The sequence below is a fragment of the Camelina sativa genome, chromosome 20 (assembly GCF_030686135.1).
Source record: "Camelina sativa cultivar CO46 ecotype springtype chromosome 20, ASM3068613v1".
NCBI classification, from domain to species: domain Eukaryota; kingdom Viridiplantae; phylum Streptophyta; class Magnoliopsida; order Brassicales; family Brassicaceae; genus Camelina; species Camelina sativa.
The window spans coordinates 238,712-257,396 of NC_141899.1; the positions used below are offsets into that span (position 1 = coordinate 238,712).

Genomic DNA, 18,685 nt, shown 5'->3' on the forward strand with positions numbered 1-18,685 from the left:
ATGTCTAATGAACAACTCCAACAGATGATATCTTATCTAAGCATTAAGCTTCAATCTTCGAGTAACACTTCATGCTCTGATAAAACCATAGCTTCGACTTCAAATTTTGTACTAACTATCTGGTACATTTCTTACAGATCTGAACTGGTCTGGTCTAACTAAAGAGAAAAACCACCACCTACAATATTCTGTTATCTCTAAAATATTATTTGCGATTGTTGTACCTCAGCATATCTTTCTGTTTAAGAGGCCTAATTTCAAAAGTCATCCAAGTTAATTTTTCTTCTATTTTTGGGCCTAATCTTTTAAAGGCTCATTTTTTGTTTCCCCTGAAAGTCTAACCCCTTGCTATCCTCCATTCTGCTGTTCTCTGAATTGCGACCTCAACCGTCTCTCCCCTTCTAGATTAAGTTTATCATCAAGTAAGAATCTTCTGTGTAACTTTTCAATTTTCAGTGGAATAGTATTGTTAGAGGCTCATTGGAGGTAAACTATCTCTTCCGCAGGGTTTGAAAGAGCTGAGAGAATCAACAATCCAAGCAACGACATTCACAGGAAATCTCGATGCTCCAGTTGATGAAACTCTGTTTGATATTGAGAAAGAGATCGATGATTTATTGCCAATTAAAGTCAAAGAACAGAGAGTGAGCAACTTGCTTCAAGCAATAATGGTTGGAGGATGTGTTGCAGCTATGCCTCTCCTTAAAATGATCCCTACATCAGTCCTTTGGGGATACTTCGCCTTCACGGCAATTGAAAGCCTACCCGGAAACCAGTTCTGGGAAAGAATCTTGCTTCTCTTCACAGCCCCAAGCCGTAGATTCAAGTAAAAATCTCAATCTTTTTTTTTATCGCCTTTTACTTTTCAAGAATGGTTTACTGAACTATTTACCAAAATTGCAGGGTTCTTGAAGATAACAACGCAACATTTGTGGAAACTGTTCCATTCAAAACGATTGCAATGTTCACTATTTTCCAAACAACTTATCTTTTAACCTGCTTTGGTCTCACGTGGATCCCAATAGCTGGAGTTATGTTCCCTCTAATGATCATGTTTATAATACCCGTAAGGCAATATATCCTCCCAATATTCTTCAAAAGTGCTCATCTTCAGGACTTAGACGCAGCAGAGTATGAAGAAGCACCCGCTTTACCATTCAATCTTGCAGTATCAGTAAAGGACTCCATTACAAATTCAAATCAATATCCATTTGTCTTTAATTTCTTGATAGTTGTTTAACAGATTTTGGATTTTGCAGGAAGCTGAGGTGGGGTCAACAGCTTCGTATCCATGTGATTCTGAGATTCTTGATGAGAAGCAGAGGAAAGTTTAGACACACGTGTAATCCTAAAGTTACTAGCTCAACTTCAACTCCAGTTTATAATCGGAATCTTTCTCAAGTGTTTAGTCCTAGAGTGAATGATTAAAGAGGTGAGATGAGTCCTAGGGTTGCTGGAAAAGGGGAAAATAGTGCAAAGCCGAGTCCGTTAAACCCATCATCGTCGTCAAAATGAGTTTAGCCATTATGGAGGCTTGATAAAACTGGAGGAGAGTATGTATGTTTATAAATTAGTTCATTAACTGATCTTGGATCTAATGCTTTCTTGAGTTTTCTCTTTTACCTATGTCTGTTTGCATTTCTGCTTTTGATCTCGAATCATTGTAAAATCTCTTACTTACCCTATGGAATGTCGGTAAATTATATACTATATATGTAGTAACTACAGTGAGTTGTACTTAAAAGGAAAAATATTTTCAACACAAATTAAGCCAAAAAAAAAACACAGAACACATAACAAATAAAGGGAAAAAAATTATAAAGAATAAGAGTGATCAGACACTCAAATAGAAATGCATTCTAAACGGACAGCCGAGGGAAACAAAGAATAGACTAAAAATTTAAATGAGGTCAAAAAATGTTTATACCAATCTAGAAAAATAATTCAACCACGCTTCTTATTTATCAAAAATATATATAACAAATTGTATTCCTTGTAGGACATATGTATTCCCATTGTAATTTCCTTTATAAAGTTATAAATGTCCATAATTTTAAAACGTTAGAAAATATAAAAGGATCGAAAATTAAAATCCCCACTAAACCAAATAACTCATACAATGAAGTCCTAAATTAATGTTTAAGAAGGTAACGAGCAGAACTCATAACGATGTCAATATCAAAGGTCCTAATTAAACCAAATAGTGGCAGGTCGACATTAATATTTTAAACACACACAAACGTAACTGCAACAAACGTCGACTAGACCATCTACAACAAAATCCACAAGGCTCCAGAGTTAATAAAGCTTTTAAATAATGTTTTCTAATACAAAATGACATAATCTATCAGTTGCATCTTACAATAATCTTAAATAATTCTCATTCCAAACCAGACCCAATACAGTTATACCAGATGTAAAACCATAGTATTGTCAAGCAGCATGAACCGATCTTGTGAATCTAACCTTAATTAAACTATGCTAAACTAATTGAACTAAACCTAATCGATTCATGGAGATGCAGCTTAAGCCGTTTGCCATTTAAAAAAAAAATTGTACCAATAGAAAGAGATTGGAGCATCGAAAGAGAGATCGAATCATTGACCATCGATTAGTGTTGGGTGGCTTCTTGATTCTCCTCTAAATTCACGTGCAAGGAACAATACACTCGTCTTAGCCAGTATCATCGTCTTCACCAGTCTCAGCGGGCAACCTCGTCCCGTGTCCGCTGTAATGAACGACAAAAATGTCGCCAGAATCAGCAGATCCGACAAGATCCTTAAGCGCACGGCGGATGTTCTTGCCAGATGACTGGAAAACTTCAATTCGCATCAGATGGTGAAACGGCATGGATCGTGAGTTAAGGAGAAGAGCAACCAGTGGAGATGGAGCGTCGTCGACAGTGTGGAAGAGAGACATTCATAGGTTTAATCAATAAGATAAAAAAACAGCTGGGCCTTAATTATCTCTGCAAAACTTTGGGTTAAGTGCCTAAGTCTATTCTGAAAAACCCAAAATATTTAAGAACAGATGCTATGTGGCAGCACCAAGGGTGAGTAAAGGTAACTTTATATATATAGATATAGATGTTTGAGTTGTTTAAAATTTTAAAATTTTATAAATTAAGACAATTTTAGTTAACATGTTCTATCGGTCCATTGGGCTTCTTATTACCCTGTGAATGATTTGCCAAAACAATCATTACCTAATTTACTTGTTCTAATGACTACTTTACGGAAGTCAAAATCACAACGACTTTCTTAGTTATTAGTTTATTACCGGTCGAACGAGACTGGTCGACAGAAAACTCGTTTAGACCGCACGAGAATTGGTTATATAAAATTCAATTAATTTCTCATACTACAAACTAAAAGATAATTGCATGTGGGGATTGTAATAATATAATAGACATTAGACACAACAACTAATTGACTGACTGGTGCGGTCGTAGTACTTTAAAAGTCTTTAAGCTTGAGAGTCATATGTAATCCCCAAGATCTTTATTTCATCTTCTTTTTAAGTTCAAGTCCCACAATCTCCAAAGTCCCAAATGACTTATTGGGTCTTCTTTCTTTCACACCCAATATGATAAAATATGAGTAGATTCAAAGTACATTTGGACTTTGTCAAAGTCAACCCTATTATGACATTAATAAAAGATACAAATCCCTGATTTGCGTAGAGCATCCTACAACGACATTTTAACTATTTTATCCAAAAAAACTTGTGCAAGTTATGAAGTTATTAGCATTATTCTTTTTCTTCGTCTCCTTATTTCTTCATCACGATCATTGATTCTGTAAAATATACCAAACTAGCTTTCTCATTCTTATTTTTAAAGCCGTTATCTCTCTTCTTGTTTTTTGTTTTTGTTTTTTTAACCATACATCTTAAGTACCTCAATTTGTTCGAGGTTGCTCTTGTCTTGATCATCTATGGGAAAAGCAAAATCAATGGTGTCACTCTTGTTGGTGCTCTTCTTTAAGATTCTTGTTCGAGCTCAGACAGCAGCAACAAAGACAACAACAGAGTTCAATTTCCGAGGTTTTAAAGGAAACCAATCAGAAATTCAGATGGAAGGAGACTCAACCATTAGACCCAACGGACTATTGAGGCTCACAGATAGAAAGTCAAACGTTACCGGTACAGCTTTCTACCACAAACCAGTAAGATTGCTAGACACTAATACAAGTTCCGTCACAAACGTCACCGTTCGTTCCTTAAGCACTTCTTTCATCTTTCTGATAATCCCTTCAAGCTCAAGCAACGGAATGTGAGTAACCACGTCTTCGCTGTGGAGTTTGACACCGTACAAGGATTCAAAGACAGCACAAATCGACAAGGCAACCACATCGGTCTAAATTCAAACCAAAGCAGAGAGGGAAATTAAAAGATTTTTTCTAATATTTTTCCGATTGTAGTAAGAATCGATGCACTAATTTGAGAAGCAATTTAACATGTGGTATCGGCCCATTGGGCTTCTTATATATTTCAAATTACAATTTGATAAGGTTTATATTTATATTTATAGTAATTTACATTACTATATATTTATATTTATAGTAATTTCAAATTTTTTATATTCAAACCAAAAAATCAGTTCCTTATTCACAATAAATTTATTTTTATGAATTTTTTACATATTGTATTAACTTACATATTCTGTCAAATATTTTGTAACTTTCATATTTATAATCATATCCATATTTAAGGCATTAAATTTTAATTAATTGTAATTGTTTATTTGTGTTTATTTTATTTTTTTCACCAACATAGTATTTATAGCATTCTAATGAATGATTAATAATAATTAAAAATAGAATAAATAATAAAAATATTAATATTTAATTATTGCATTTTTGTAATTCTTATATACTTTATGTAAGATTTCAACATGTGTGTAGCATATGCTATTATTTTACAAGAAATTCAACATGTGTGTATGGTATATATATGTAAGATATGATATATATATATATATATGATATTTTTGTTTTAAAATATGATGAAATATTTAACTTTTCTACCATCTAAATTGTTATTAATTTTTTTTGGGGATATTAGTACTACATATATATTATTCCTATATTATGAACATCAAAATGTATAGTTTATTTTTAATTCTGCTTGTCATCCTTAAGATATGACGCGTATTTTGCTTTTATTTTTTATTCATTTTAAGATAAATAATTCACTTGAAAAAAAAAAGATAAATAATTCAAATGAAATTATTATGTAAATATGTTCTAATTTCTGTTCACTTATTAATATTATTCTAATCATATATCATTTATCAGTATATAGTTAATTAATATATATATATACACATAATATGTTTATATTAATCTATTATAACCAAATTATTATGAATTGTAAATATATATAAATTAGGTTTTGATCTCACTTATACTGGTATTATTGAATCATTTTCATATAACTTTTATATATGACTTCATCAATCATCTCGGAAAAGCGTCTTTAGTTTTTGATTAATCATCTCAAATAATATTTATTTTCATTATGAATATAAATAATATAATAAATAATATGAAAGTTTTCTTGTATTTGTTGAAGAGTGGAAAAACTATTGAAGGAACTAAGAAAGCTGTAAAACCATAATTGAAGTAAATTTTTTATAATTGTTGTACAAATTTTGAAAAATACGTATTTAAAAAAATAATTATGTATTATAAACTATTAAATAACTTTTTGAAAGGAACAAAGAATTCATCATGTTCGACAGGGCGGATTGTGAAAGGTCCATTCCTTCAATCGTTAATCATGGTTGTCTACCTCACTAGTTACGTATCAGAGCAGTCAAATTACAGCGCGCGTGGTCTTGCCGGAATCATCGTCGAAAAAACACAAGATTTCGTGGACACCAATAACATAAATTTGTTTCAACCTAATGAATGAGCCGGCAAAAGATACAGCCGTTAAATATAAATATATAATCAGCCTTTTAATTATTGAAAATTTGTTTATCTTAGTGGTATAAGTAGTCTCTTTTCATATTTCTAAAAAATTGGGCTCGTGGCCCTATATATCTGCGCCGGCTCTGCCTAATGGTCATTTTGGTACCCGATGTCTTGGCACTTTCAAATGAATCGGAAGATAGGAAGTTAATGACTACTTTACCGAAGTCAAAATCACAACGACTTTCTTAGTTCTTACTAAGAAGTTGTCGACAGAAAACTCGTTTAGACCTCACGAGAAATGGTTATATAAAATTCAATTAATTTGTAATACTATAAACTAAAAGATAATTGCATGTGGGGATTGTAATAATATAATAGACATTAAACACAACAACTAATTGACTGACTGGTGCGGTCGTATTATTTAAGTCTTTAAGCTTGAGAGTCATATGTAATCCCCAAAATCTTTATTTAAGTTCAAGTCCCACAATCTCCAAAGTCCCAAATGACTTATTGGGTCTTCTTTCTTTCACACCCAATATTATAAGTAGACTAGAATCTGAACCCGCGCATGCGTGGAATTTTAATTTTAAATATTTTTATCAATATAAATTTTTGAGCTCAAATATATTTATTGAAACTTTTGAGTATAAATCTATATAAACATTAAATTTACTTTACTAAGTAACGTACAATATATATATTGTTGAAGATAATGTTTATTTGTTATATTGTTTGCGAGGGATTTTAGTTTAAATTTTTTTGGGAATAAGAATTATTGAATATAAATATAATTAACCATTTGAAGTTTAAAAGATAAATCCAAATAAAAGATATACTTATTTTACTAATCTATATATAATATATATATTTTCTATTGTCGCAATAATGTTTTTTTGGTAAATCAATAATATATCACGTAGTAACAAAAAATAACTTAAGAATTTCCTTCGAAGAGTACATTCCATATTCATATCCAATGAAATCATCATTTTAAAATTTCTAACACCGAATATCGATCGTTGACCTAATTATAGAGATCATTTAAACATATCGATATCCCACATTAAATGCAAATATACAAAGATTCATGAACATTTTTAGTGTTATGTCGCTACAACGGAGTTGTCCAAGTGCATCACCTGCCACAATAGAATTTCTGACCAAGTCATGAATGCTTAAATAGTGAAATGATTAAACCGACATCCGTTCACTAATCTAAGACTAAAACTCTCATATGTTATTTTTAGATGTTAATTTTGTGATGCAACCTCAGCTTCGTCTTCTAAAGAAAACATGGTGTACTTTAATAATATGTTGTTTTTGGCAATATTTTTGGTTAAAAGTATTTGATCTAAATTGATAAAATCTCAAACATGTTATATATATATATATATATATATATATATATATATTTATCATGTTATAGAATTGTAGCTCCGGTTGATAATATGCATTCTGAGATATGCTATACATGTCACTTTTTTGTAACGACTTATATATCATTTTTTCTAATATTTTGTGACCAGTGATTTTGTGTTTTTTTAGATGGATTATTTTTTCAAGATTCTTTTTCATAGTTTTTCCCCAGAAAAAATTGTGACCCTTACAATATCTTCGTTTTAGATCAAAACTTTTAAGTTGAGTTGAGTAATTAATCTTTTATTTTTCTATAATTGAAATTGTTTCTTAGAAACTAATGTTTCACTTCAATTTTATTTTTATGTTTAGAATTTTATAAATACAGTTACATAAACATTTTTTTTACTCCACCATGCATTTAAATCTTACTTATATTTTAAATTTGGAATATAATCATTTTTGGTTAAACTTTGAATAATAATATTATTACTAAAATAAATCAATACTATTATTTTTACTATTTATAAATGTCATTTATTTAAAACATTTGGGTTTAATATGGGCTTTTAAAGTTTTAAGAACAAATAGATTAGAAGCTATATAGTGGATTAGTGTTTAAGATTAAGCCCAAATAAAAAAAATGAGTTGATGATGTGGCAGCACCAGAAATGAGTAAAGTTAACTTTATATATACAGATTCAAAGTACATTTGGACTTTGTCAAAGTCAACCCTATCATGACATTAATAAAAGATACAAATCCCTGATTTGCGTAGAGCATCCTACAACGACATTTTAACTATTTTATCCAAAAAAACTTGTGCAAGTTAGGATGTTATTAGCATTATTCTTTTTCTTCGTCTCCTTACTTCTTCATCACAATCATTGATTCTGTAAAATATACCAAACTAGCTCTCTCATTCTTCTTCTTTTAAAGCCGTTATCTCTCTTCTTGTTTCTTTTTGTTCGAGGTTGCTCTTGTCTTGATCATCTATGGGAAAAGCAAAATCAATGGTCTTACTCTTGCTGGTGCTCTTCTTTAAGATCCTTGTTCGAGCTCAGACAGCAGCAACAAAGACAACAACAACAGAGTTCATTTTCCGAGGTTTTAAAGGAAACCAATCAGAAATTCAGATGGAAGGAGACTCAACCATTAGACCGAACGGACTACTGAGGCTCACAGATAGAAAGTCAAACGTTACCGGTTCAGCTTTCTACCACAAACCAGTAAGATTGCTGGACACTAATACAAGTTCCATCACAAACGCCACGGTTCGCTCCTTTAGCACTTCTTTCATCTTTGTGATAATCCCTACAAGCTCAAGCAACGGAGGTTTCGGCTTCACATTCACACTATCTCCAACTCCAAACCGTACAGGTGCGGAATCCGCACAATACTTGGGGCTTCTCAACGAAAGAAACGACGGGGATGTGAGCAATCACGTCTTCGCTGTGGAGTTTGACACCGTACAAGGATTCAAAGACAGCACAAATCGACAAGGCAACCACATCGGTCTAAACTTCAACAGTCTCTCTTCGGATGTCCAAGAACCGGTGGCTTATTACAACAACAACGATAGTCATAAAGAGGAATTCCAACTGGTGAGCGGCGAGCCAATCCAAGTCTTCTTGGAGTATCACGGACCAACCAAAACGCTTAACCTCACTATCTACCCAACCAGGTTAGGATATAAACCAAGAACTCCTTTGATCTCACGAGAGGTTCCAAGACTTTCAGAAATTGTGCAAGAAGAAATGTTCGTCGGATTCACAGCAGCGACGGGGAGAGATCAGTCGAGTGCTCACTACGTAATGGGTTGGAGTTTCTCAAGCGGTGGAGAAAATCCACTTGCAGCTACGCTGGACCTCTCGGAGATTCCTCCTCCACCTCCTAATAAGCCCAAGAAGAGAGGCTACAACGGTAAAGTCATCGCTCTGATCGTGGCTTTATCTACCGTTATATCGATCATGTTAGTGTTGTTGTTACTCTTCCTTATATACAGAAAGAGAATGCAACAAGAAGAGATTCTAGAAGATTGGGAAATCGATCACCCTCACAGATTTCGATACAGAGATCTCTACAAGGCTACAGACGGATTCAAGGAGAACAGGATCGTCGGAACAGGAGGGTTCGGAACTGTTTACAGAGGGAACATCAGAACATCGTCTGATCAAATCGCAGTGAAGAAGATAACTCCGAACAGTATGCAAGGTGTTCGAGAGTTCGTCGCAGAGATCGAGAGCTTGGGGAGACTAAGGCATAAGAATCTCGTGAATCTCCAAGGATGGTGCAAACACAAGAACGATCTCTTGCTAATTTACGAGTACATCCCCAACGGAAGCTTGGACTCGCTGCTCTACAGTAAACCTAGAAGGAGCGGCGAAGTTTTGACTTGGAAAGCACGTTTTCAAATCGCAAAAGGAATCGCGTCTGGCTTGTTGTATCTTCACGAGGAATGGGAACAGATCGTGATTCACAGAGACGTGAAACCAAGCAATGTCCTGATTGAGTCTGATATGAACCCTAGATTGGGAGATTTTGGGCTCGCGAGGCTCTACGAACGCGGATCGCAATCGCGGACCACCGTAGTCGTCGGGACGATAGGGTATATGGCGCCGGAGCTAGCACGCAACGGAAACTCCTCATCGGCTTCTGACGTTTTCGCGTTTGGCGTTTTGCTGTTAGAGATCGTCTCAGGGAGGAAACCTACGGACTCCGGGACCTTCTTTATAGCCGATTGGGTTATGGAGCTAGAAGAGAGCGGAGAGATCCTAAGTGCGATCGATCCGAGACTTGGATCTGGTTACGAAGAAGGAGAGGTGAGGCTAGCTCTCGCCGTCGGGTTGCTCTGTTGTCACCAGAAACCGGGATCTCGGCCGTCGATGAGAATGGTGCTTAGGTACCTGAACAGAGACGAGGACGTTCCTGAGATTCACGACAATTGGGGTTATTCAGATTCTTCAAGAATCGATTTAGGATCGAAACTGGTCGGATATGTTTCGTCGGATAGGGCTTCCAGCTCACACTCACACACATCTTTGTCTCTCACAAGGATCTCTTCGACATCTTTTACCAGTGGTAGATAGTGAAATTACTTTGACACATTCAAGCTCTAACTCTCTATCTTAATTAATTAACTAATTCAAGTTTCTTTCTGGCACTCTCTAATCAACCTCCTAAGTTTTTTTTAATGAAATCAAATAATTTATATTTCTCTTATTTTATGTTTTTGCCTTTAGTGACAACAACTATATCAAAAGCTTGATTTTGTTTTAGAATATGATAGGGTTAAACCACGTATATTCCAATCTTACGCGACCACATGACGTGACCTTCCATTACTAATAGTACATCATAATAACGGATGAATAAATGAACAAAAGCGATATATATTGAAAACTTAGGACAACATGTACAAAGTCAAACTGATAAGGGTTTACGTACTCTGTAACCAATCAAATTAAGGTATTTGAACTCATGAGATCTCGTCATAAATGGTTATTTAAATATAATAATTATATATAGTAATAACGGGGAAGTACAAGCTTTTTTAAGCCCAAAGATTTAAGCAATCAATCGGTATTTGAACTAATATAGTCCACTAATCATTGATAGATTGTTGATAATAAAGGGAAGAAAACTTACTGCATGTCCTCTCCTTTTTTCTTTTCTTATTTTTTTTGGGGCAAAAAACTTACTTATTTTGTAAACTTTAAATTACAATGTCAAAGTGACAAAGTCCAAAGTCAAACTTTACGTACTTGTGACCAATCGAATAAAGGTATTTGAACTCATGAGATCTCGTCATAAATGGTTATTTAAGTATAATAATTATATGTCGTAATAACGGTGAAGTACGAAGCTTTTTAAGCCCAAAGATTTAAGTGATCAGTCGGTATTTGAACTAATATAGTCCACTAATCATTGCTAGATTGTTGATAATAAAGGGAAGAAAACTTACTGCATGTCCTCTCTTTTTTTCTTTTCTTATTTTTTTTGGGCAAAAAAACTTACTTATTTTGTAAACTTTAAATCACAATGTCAAAGTGACAAAGTCCAAAGTCAACTTGTTTGTTGTTTTTTTTTTCTCCACAAAATATAAAATATATGCATATTCCAAGTATATATGTGGAATTTGTCAAAGACATCCCATATGTGCGTAGGACTTTTAAGCAAAAAGAAAAACAAATCCTTCCTACATAAAACATGAAATTTGGATATCTTCTTCTTTGAAATTATTAAACATCTTAATATGAATTTGTAAATTGAAAGATTATCTCTTACATTTAGTTTGTATAATTGTATTTCAAAATCACTAATTGAATAAAAACAAATTTGAATTTGTAGTGGAAAATCATCAATAATACTTGTTTCAAGTAAGACTTTATTCTAATTGATTTCATTATACAGAGGTTTGAAAATAGATTTCAAAATTAACGTAATTAAGTATCCAAATCCTTCTTTTCTTATAACTAAAAGAAATGATGATTAACAGTATTTTAGGTCCCACCACAACTTAAAATATCTTAATTTCTCTTGGTTGATGATACATACATATTCGTCAATTATTGTAAATTGACCCCAAATTATATTTATTTTTCAATACTCGCTAAATGTGAATTAGTTTGCGAAGAGGAAGAACAAACGCAATTCCTTTCTTCTTTAAAACTTATAAATCACGAAATCTCAGAGAAACAGCTCTTTGTATATCTTCTTCTTCTTCTTCTCCTTCAAACGGCTTCTCTTTGTTTTTTTTGTTCCTATGTACCAATCATTCATGGACACTACAAGATCCATAATCTCACTTATACTTTTCTTGCTTTTGACCATCCCTGCTGGAGCTCAGAGAACATCAAAGGAGAGTACTCCAACAACAACAGACTTTACTTTCCGAGGCTTTAACGGAAGCCAACCGGCCAATATTAGTATTGAAGGAGCTGCGACGATCAAACCCAACGGACTATTGAGGCTCACTGACCGAAACCCAAACGTCATCGGTACAGCTTTCTACAACAAACCAGTGAGATTGCTAGAGACTAATACAAGTTCCACAAACACCACGGTTCGTTCATTCAGCACATCTTTCGTATTTGTCATAATTCCTTCTAGCTCAAGCAACGGTGGTTATGGCTTAACGTTCACGCTATCTCCAACCCCTAATCGTCCCGGAGCTGAAACAGAGCAGTTCTTGGGTCTTCTCAACAAAAACAACGACGGGAACTCGACGAATCACGTCTTCGCCGTGGAATTCGACACGGTACAAGGATTCAAAGACGGTGCCTATAGTTCAGGCAACCACATCGGTCTAAATTTCAACAGTCTCAAATCAGATTTTCAAGAACCGGTCGTGTATTACGACAACGACGGTCCTAACCGAAAAGAAGACTTCCGGCTTCAGAGCGGCGATCCGATCAGAGCACTTTTGGATTACGACGGACCAACACAAACTCTGAATTTCACAGTTTATCCCGCAAAATCCAAGTCTAGACCCATAAAACCTTTGATCTCGCAACTACCAGTTCCCAAGTTGTCGCAGATCGTGCAAGAAGAAATGTACGTGGGATTCACGGCAGCGACGGGGAGAGACCAGTCGAGTGCTCATTACGTGATGGGTTGGAGTTTCTCAAGCGGCGGCGATCGTCCAATTGCAGATATGCTTGACCTCTCAGAGCTCCCTCATGCGCCTCCGAATACAGCAAAGAAGAGAGGTTACAATCCTCAGGTCATCGCTCTGATCGTAGCTCTATCGGGCGTAACAGTGATCTTGCTTGCGTTACTCTTCTTCTTCTCCAAGTACAAGAAACGTCTGCAACAAGGAGAGATTCTCGAAGACTGGGAGATCAATCATCCTCACAGACTCAGATACAAAGATCTCTACGCTGCTACTGATGGATTCAAGGAGAGTAGAATCATCGGAACCGGAGGATTCGGAACCGTTTTCAGAGGAGACGTCTCATCGTCTCCGTCTAATCAAATCGCAGTGAAGAAGATAACTCCTAATAGTATGCAAGGTGTTCGAGAGTTCATAGCAGAGATCGAGAGTTTGGGGAGGCTAAGGCATAAGAACCTGGTCAACCTTCAAGGATGGTGCAAACACAAGAACGATCTCTTGTTGATTTACGATTATATCCCCAACGGAAGCTTGGACTCTCTGCTCTATAGTAAACCTAGAAGGAGCGGCGAAGTTTTATCTTGGAACGTACGTTTTCAGATCGCTAAAGGAATCGCGTCTGGATTGTTGTATCTTCACGAGGAATGGGAACAGATCGTGATTCATAGAGATGTGAAACCTAGCAATGTTCTGATTGAATCTGATATGAACCCTAGGTTGGGGGATTTTGGTCTCGCGAGGCTTTACGAACGGGGATCACAATCGAACACGACCGTAGTTGTTGGCACAATTGGGTATATGGCGCCAGAGCTAGCACGCAACGGCAAATCTTCGTCTGCGTCTGATGTTTTCGCGTTTGGCGTTTTGTTGTTAGAGATCATCTCCGGGAGAAGACCGACAGACTCTGGGACCTTTTTCTTGGCCGATTGGGTTATGGAATTGCACGCGAGTGATGAGATTCTTCGTGCGGTCGATCCGAGACTAGGATCTGGTTATGATGATGGAGAAGCAAAGCTTGCTCTTGTCATAGGGTTGCATTGTTGCCATCAAAGACCAGCGTCTCGACCGTCAATGAGAACGGTGCTTAGGTATATGAACGGAGATGAAGATGTTCCTGAAATTGATGACAATTGGGGATACTCGGATTCTTCGTCAAGAAGCGAATTTGGATCCAAGTTTGAAGGATATGTTTCATCCGATAGAGCTTCGAGCTCGGTCGCATCTTTATCCGTTACTAGGATTTCTTCGACTTCTGTTATGAGTGGTAGATAGTGCAAATTTCACTTAGTTTGAGTCTTGTAAATTAACTTATAAGCAACTACAATAGTACTAGTTCTGTTTCTCACTTGTTATGGTACTTTTGGTATTTACCATTTATAACGGCTCGTTTGACAAACAGCGCTTTTAACGGTATGGAAATAATATCGTTGCTTTATCACCTACTAAAAACTAAAAATAGATGGGTAAGAGCGGTTAAACAAATTTGAAACGACTTACAGTAAAAAAAAAAAAAAAAGAGATCTCTAATGTTATTTTTATAACTGTAAATTGCTAAGACGCTTGTTGGATTAATAATTAAAATCGATTTTAATGATACAAAATAATTTTCTGAGTCACCATTCAGTACCTATCAAATTCGTTTAGTTTTTTTTTGTTGCTAAGAAAATTCGTTTAGCTTTCAAACGAACAAAAACATAAACTTGAAAATATGTTAGTTGGGTTGTCTATTTCTGTTATAATACTTTGGTTGTTACAAGTTACCATGACGCAAAGCTATGATACATAAAGTATTCAATAATTAATATATTGACATCGCAATGTTACATCATGTTATCCTTGTGAAAAATGACATATTTTTGTTTTGTTCTGTATATTCGTTTAATTTTTTTATCCAGATTATAAACAATCTTATATACAATAATTAAAGGTATCTCAGATTTTCAAACGAGAGTCGAAATTAGTCTTATGTCATTTGGAATATCAAACAAGTAACAAACAAATGGACAAAACCGAAACCAGCACAATGTGTTGACAAATTCAAATCAAAATAGAGAGATTTGGAACTCACCAGATCTCGAAAGAAATCGTAATTTCAGAAAGTTATAAGTGGGTGATATACACTTATACCGGTTGAACATTGCACATTATTATTATCTCTTAGAAGGTTTAAACATAAACGTCCAAGTCCATAAGATAAAGACTATTTTAGGTAGTCATCGTTTTCTTGTCCCAAAAGAAAGATATAATAATTGAGGAAGTTAAAGTCAGCGTGGAATTAGTCAAAGTCAGCGTGATGGTTACGTTGGACCTCTTTTTATACACAAGTTCAAGCAACAAAGCATATTGGTTGCAATTCATTATTTGTAGACAAGAAATTACTCATTCTTTTCTTTGTTTAATATTTCACTAAAACATTATGTGCCACATATTTTCAGTATACGATGATGTGAACATTAAGCCGAAACGAAGAAGAAGATTCCTTTTTTTTTTTGGGTATAATTTTCTTCTTCGTTGACTCCTTATATTAGATATTTTTTTCATCTCAATCACCGAATCTGTAAGAAAAAACCAAAGGTCCCATGTCCATAAAAGAAAATCTCTAAACTAAAAATTTCAACAAAGAGTATCTCTCCTTATCTAATTATTTATTTCGCTCTCACCCATGGGCACTCAAAGATCCATGGTCTCAGTCTCATCCTTGTTGAAGCTTTTCGTGTTTTTCAGCGTCCATGTTCGAGCTCAGAGAACAACAACAACAACAACAACAACAACAACAGAGTTTACTTTCCGAGGTTTTAGCGGAAACCAATCAGAGATTCAGATGGAAGGAGCCGCGATGATCAAACCCAACGGTCTGTTGAGACTCACTGACCGAAAGTCAAACGTTACCGGTACAGCTTTCTACCACAAACCGGTGAGATTGCTGGAGACTAGTACAAGAAGTTCCACAAACGTCATGGTTCGTTCCTTCAGCACTTCTTTCGTCTTTGTCATAATCCCTTCAAGCCCAAGCAACAAAGGCTTCGGATTCACATTCACACTATCTCCAACGCCTTATCGTCCCAATGCTGGATCCGCAGGATACTTGGGAGTTCTCAACAAAGAGAACGATAAGGATCCTAGGAATCACGTCTTCGCAGTGGAGTTCGACACCGTGCAAGGATCCAGAGACGACAACACAGACAGAATAGGAAACGACATAGGTCTGAACTACAACAGTCGTACTTCAGACATCCAAGAGCCGGTCGTGTATTACAACAATGACGATCCTAACAAGAAAGAAGATTTCCAGCTCGAGAGTGGCAACCCGATTCAAGCACTTCTGGAGTACGACGGACCATCACAAACGCTAAACGTCACGGTTTATCCGGCGAGATTGGGGTTTAAACCCACAAAGCCTTTGATCTCTCGACACGTTCCAAAACTGTTGGAGATTGTGCAACAAGAAATGTACGTGGGATTCACGGCAGCGACGGGGAGAGACCAGTCGAGTGCTCACTACGTCATGGGTTGGAGTTTCTCAAGCGGTGGCGGCGGAGATCGTCCAATGGCAGACGTGCTTAACCTCTCGGAGCTTCCTCCTCCGCCGCCGAATACGGCGAAGAAGAAAGGTTTCAATTCTCAAGTCATCGTTCTGATCGTGGCTTTATCAGCCGTTATGATGGTCATGCTTGTGTTACTCTTCTTCTTCGCCATGTACAAGAAGAGATTGGGACAAGAAGAAATGCTAGAAGACTGGGAAATCGATCATCCACGCAGATTGAGATACAGAGATCTCTACGTAGCCACTGATGGATTCAAGGAGAATAGGATCATCGGAACCGGAGGATTCGGAACCGTTTTCAAAGGAAAGCTCCCAAACTCAGATCCCATCGCTGTGAAGAAGATAATCCCAAGTAGCATGCAAGGTGTTCGAGAATTCGTCGCAGAGATCGAGAGCTTGGGGAGACTAAGGCATAAGAATCTCGTGAATCTTCAAGGATGGTGCAAACACAAAACCGATCTGTTGCTAATTTACGATTATATTCCTAACGGAAGCTTGGACTCCTTGCTCTACACGGTACCGAGACGAAGCGGTGCTGTATTGTCGTGGAACGTGCGTTTTCAAATCACCAAAGGAATCGCGTCTGGTTTGTTGTATCTTCACGAAGAATGGCAGAAGATTGTGATTCACAGAGACGTGAAGCCAAGCAATGTGCTGATTGACTCAAGCATGAACCCTAGATTGGGTGATTTTGGACTGGCGAGGCTCTACGAACGCGGAACGATATCATCGCAAACGACAGCGTTAGTTGGAACCATTGGGTACCTGGCGCCGGAGCTATCCCGAAACGGCAAACCATCAACCGCGTCTGATGTTTTCGCGTTTGGCGTTTTGCTGTTAGAGATCGTCACAGGGAGAAAACCAACTGATTCAGGTAGCTTCTTCTTGGTCGATTGGGTTATGGAGATGCACGCGAACGGTGAGATTCTAAGTGTAATCGATCCGAGGCTTGGATCTGGTTACGATGGGGGAGAAGCAAAGCTTGCTCTGGCCGTCGGATTGCTGTGTTGCCATCAAAACCCGGAGTCTCGGCCGTCGATGAGGATGGTACTTAGGTATCTAAACGGAGATGAGAATGTTCCTGAGATTGAGGATGATTGGGGATATTCTAATCCTTCAAGAAACGAATTCGGATCCAAGTTTGTGGGATTTGTTTCGTCGAGCTCTGTCGCTTCTTCTTCTTCTTCCTTCGCCACCAGAGTTTCTTCAATTTCTCGTATCAGTGGCAGTGGATAGGGCGGCGGCGCGGCGCATTGTAATTTTCCTTTTTTTAATTAAAACAAATACAAGTATTATCAAATTTTTAGGATAAGTGATTATCATTTATCACTGGTTTAGCAATTTAGTAAAAAGACACCGGTTCTGTTTTTTTTTTATCCGGATTATGCGGCATGTCAATTTTGATCGTTGAACCAACCAACCAGTTCCTTTATATTCAATTCATTAATAATTTAATACTATATATCTTTATTAATTGAGACGACCCTCCTCCTCGAGGGATATTTATTTTGGGGATATAGTATGTTACAATCAATTCAATTTGAGTCTGCCTACTATAATTTGAAGACATTGAAACTGTTTGATACGTGTGTCGTAATCCAATCTAAACTACAAAACAAACAATAATTCAACGACCTCCCTAATTACGCAACAGTGACAAGGGATACGAATACATACGATACACCTTTTTCAAATTTTCAATGCGACTTCACAATGTTCATTCAACCAAATCCCCACGCGGTGCGAGTTTGTGACTATTTTTTTTTTTTTTTTTTTGGCGACTTTAGTTGTGTGATTGTGTCTATCTTTCTGTACGGTCTATCTTTTCTGTGATGTGTCTATCTTTAGTTGTGCGATTGTGTCTATCTTTAACAATAACAGAACCATTAACCAATTTAACCTGTGCTAATGAATCTCGTGCGACATAACATTAGCTATTGGTGGCCAGTTGATTTTATTTTAATATTTTATAACGAGTAGGTTTTTTAGTATTTTCGGGAAAGGCCACTATAATCTAATGGGCCAAATAACTAAATAAACCAAACAAGCAAAAGCCCACACTCGATTCTGTAAACCGACCCGATCCGGAATAGATACCGGGGAGCTACTCGAGTTACGAGTACCCATGATGGAGGCAGCAGCGGTCGAAGTGGCGGCCATCTCCAGCGATATCGTTTTGTGATTTCAGGAAGATAGAGAGAAGACCACTCTGTTTCTTGATCCATGATTATAGAAAGATGCATGTAATTC

The 18,685-nt window shown here is 36.3% G+C and overlaps 4 protein-coding genes and 1 pseudogene across 4 annotated transcripts; all 5 read left to right on the forward strand.

The window, feature by feature from the left end:
* Window positions 1–322: 322 nt before the first annotated feature.
* On the forward strand, window positions 323–1,722 carry LOC104744292 (putative boron transporter 2). The gene is made up of 4 exons (XM_010465325.2): window positions 323–422; window positions 507–826; window positions 904–1,174; window positions 1,260–1,722. Exons 2-4 carry the CDS (start codon window positions 669–671, stop codon window positions 1,332–1,334), a joined length of 504 nt encoding a protein of 167 aa, XP_010463627.2. The 5' UTR covers window positions 323–422; window positions 507–668; the 3' UTR covers window positions 1,335–1,722.
* A 2,213-nt stretch (window positions 1,723–3,935) lies between these two features.
* On the forward strand, window positions 3,936–4,277 carry LOC147918359 (lectin-domain containing receptor kinase VI.4 pseudogene; annotated as a pseudogene).
* Window positions 4,278–7,955: 3,678 nt separating this feature from the next.
* LOC104768305 (lectin-domain containing receptor kinase VI.4) lies at window positions 7,956–10,490 on the forward strand. The gene has a single exon (XM_010492238.2). The coding sequence runs from the start codon at window positions 8,273–8,275 to the stop codon at window positions 10,364–10,366; it is 2,094 nt and encodes a 697-aa protein (XP_010490540.2). The 5' UTR covers window positions 7,956–8,272; the 3' UTR covers window positions 10,367–10,490.
* A 1,379-nt stretch (window positions 10,491–11,869) lies between these two features.
* On the forward strand, window positions 11,870–14,287 carry LOC104768308 (lectin-domain containing receptor kinase VI.3-like). Its single transcript, XM_010492243.3, has one exon. The coding sequence runs from the start codon at window positions 12,043–12,045 to the stop codon at window positions 14,161–14,163; it is 2,121 nt and encodes a 706-aa protein (XP_010490545.2). The 5' UTR covers window positions 11,870–12,042; the 3' UTR covers window positions 14,164–14,287.
* Window positions 14,288–15,239: 952 nt separating this feature from the next.
* LOC109125230 (L-type lectin-domain containing receptor kinase VI.2) lies at window positions 15,240–17,809 on the forward strand. The gene has a single exon (XM_087506602.1). It carries the CDS (start codon window positions 15,554–15,556, stop codon window positions 17,669–17,671), a length of 2,118 nt encoding a protein of 705 aa, XP_087362728.1. The 5' UTR covers window positions 15,240–15,553; the 3' UTR covers window positions 17,672–17,809.
* Window positions 17,810–18,685: the final 876 nt, after the last annotated feature.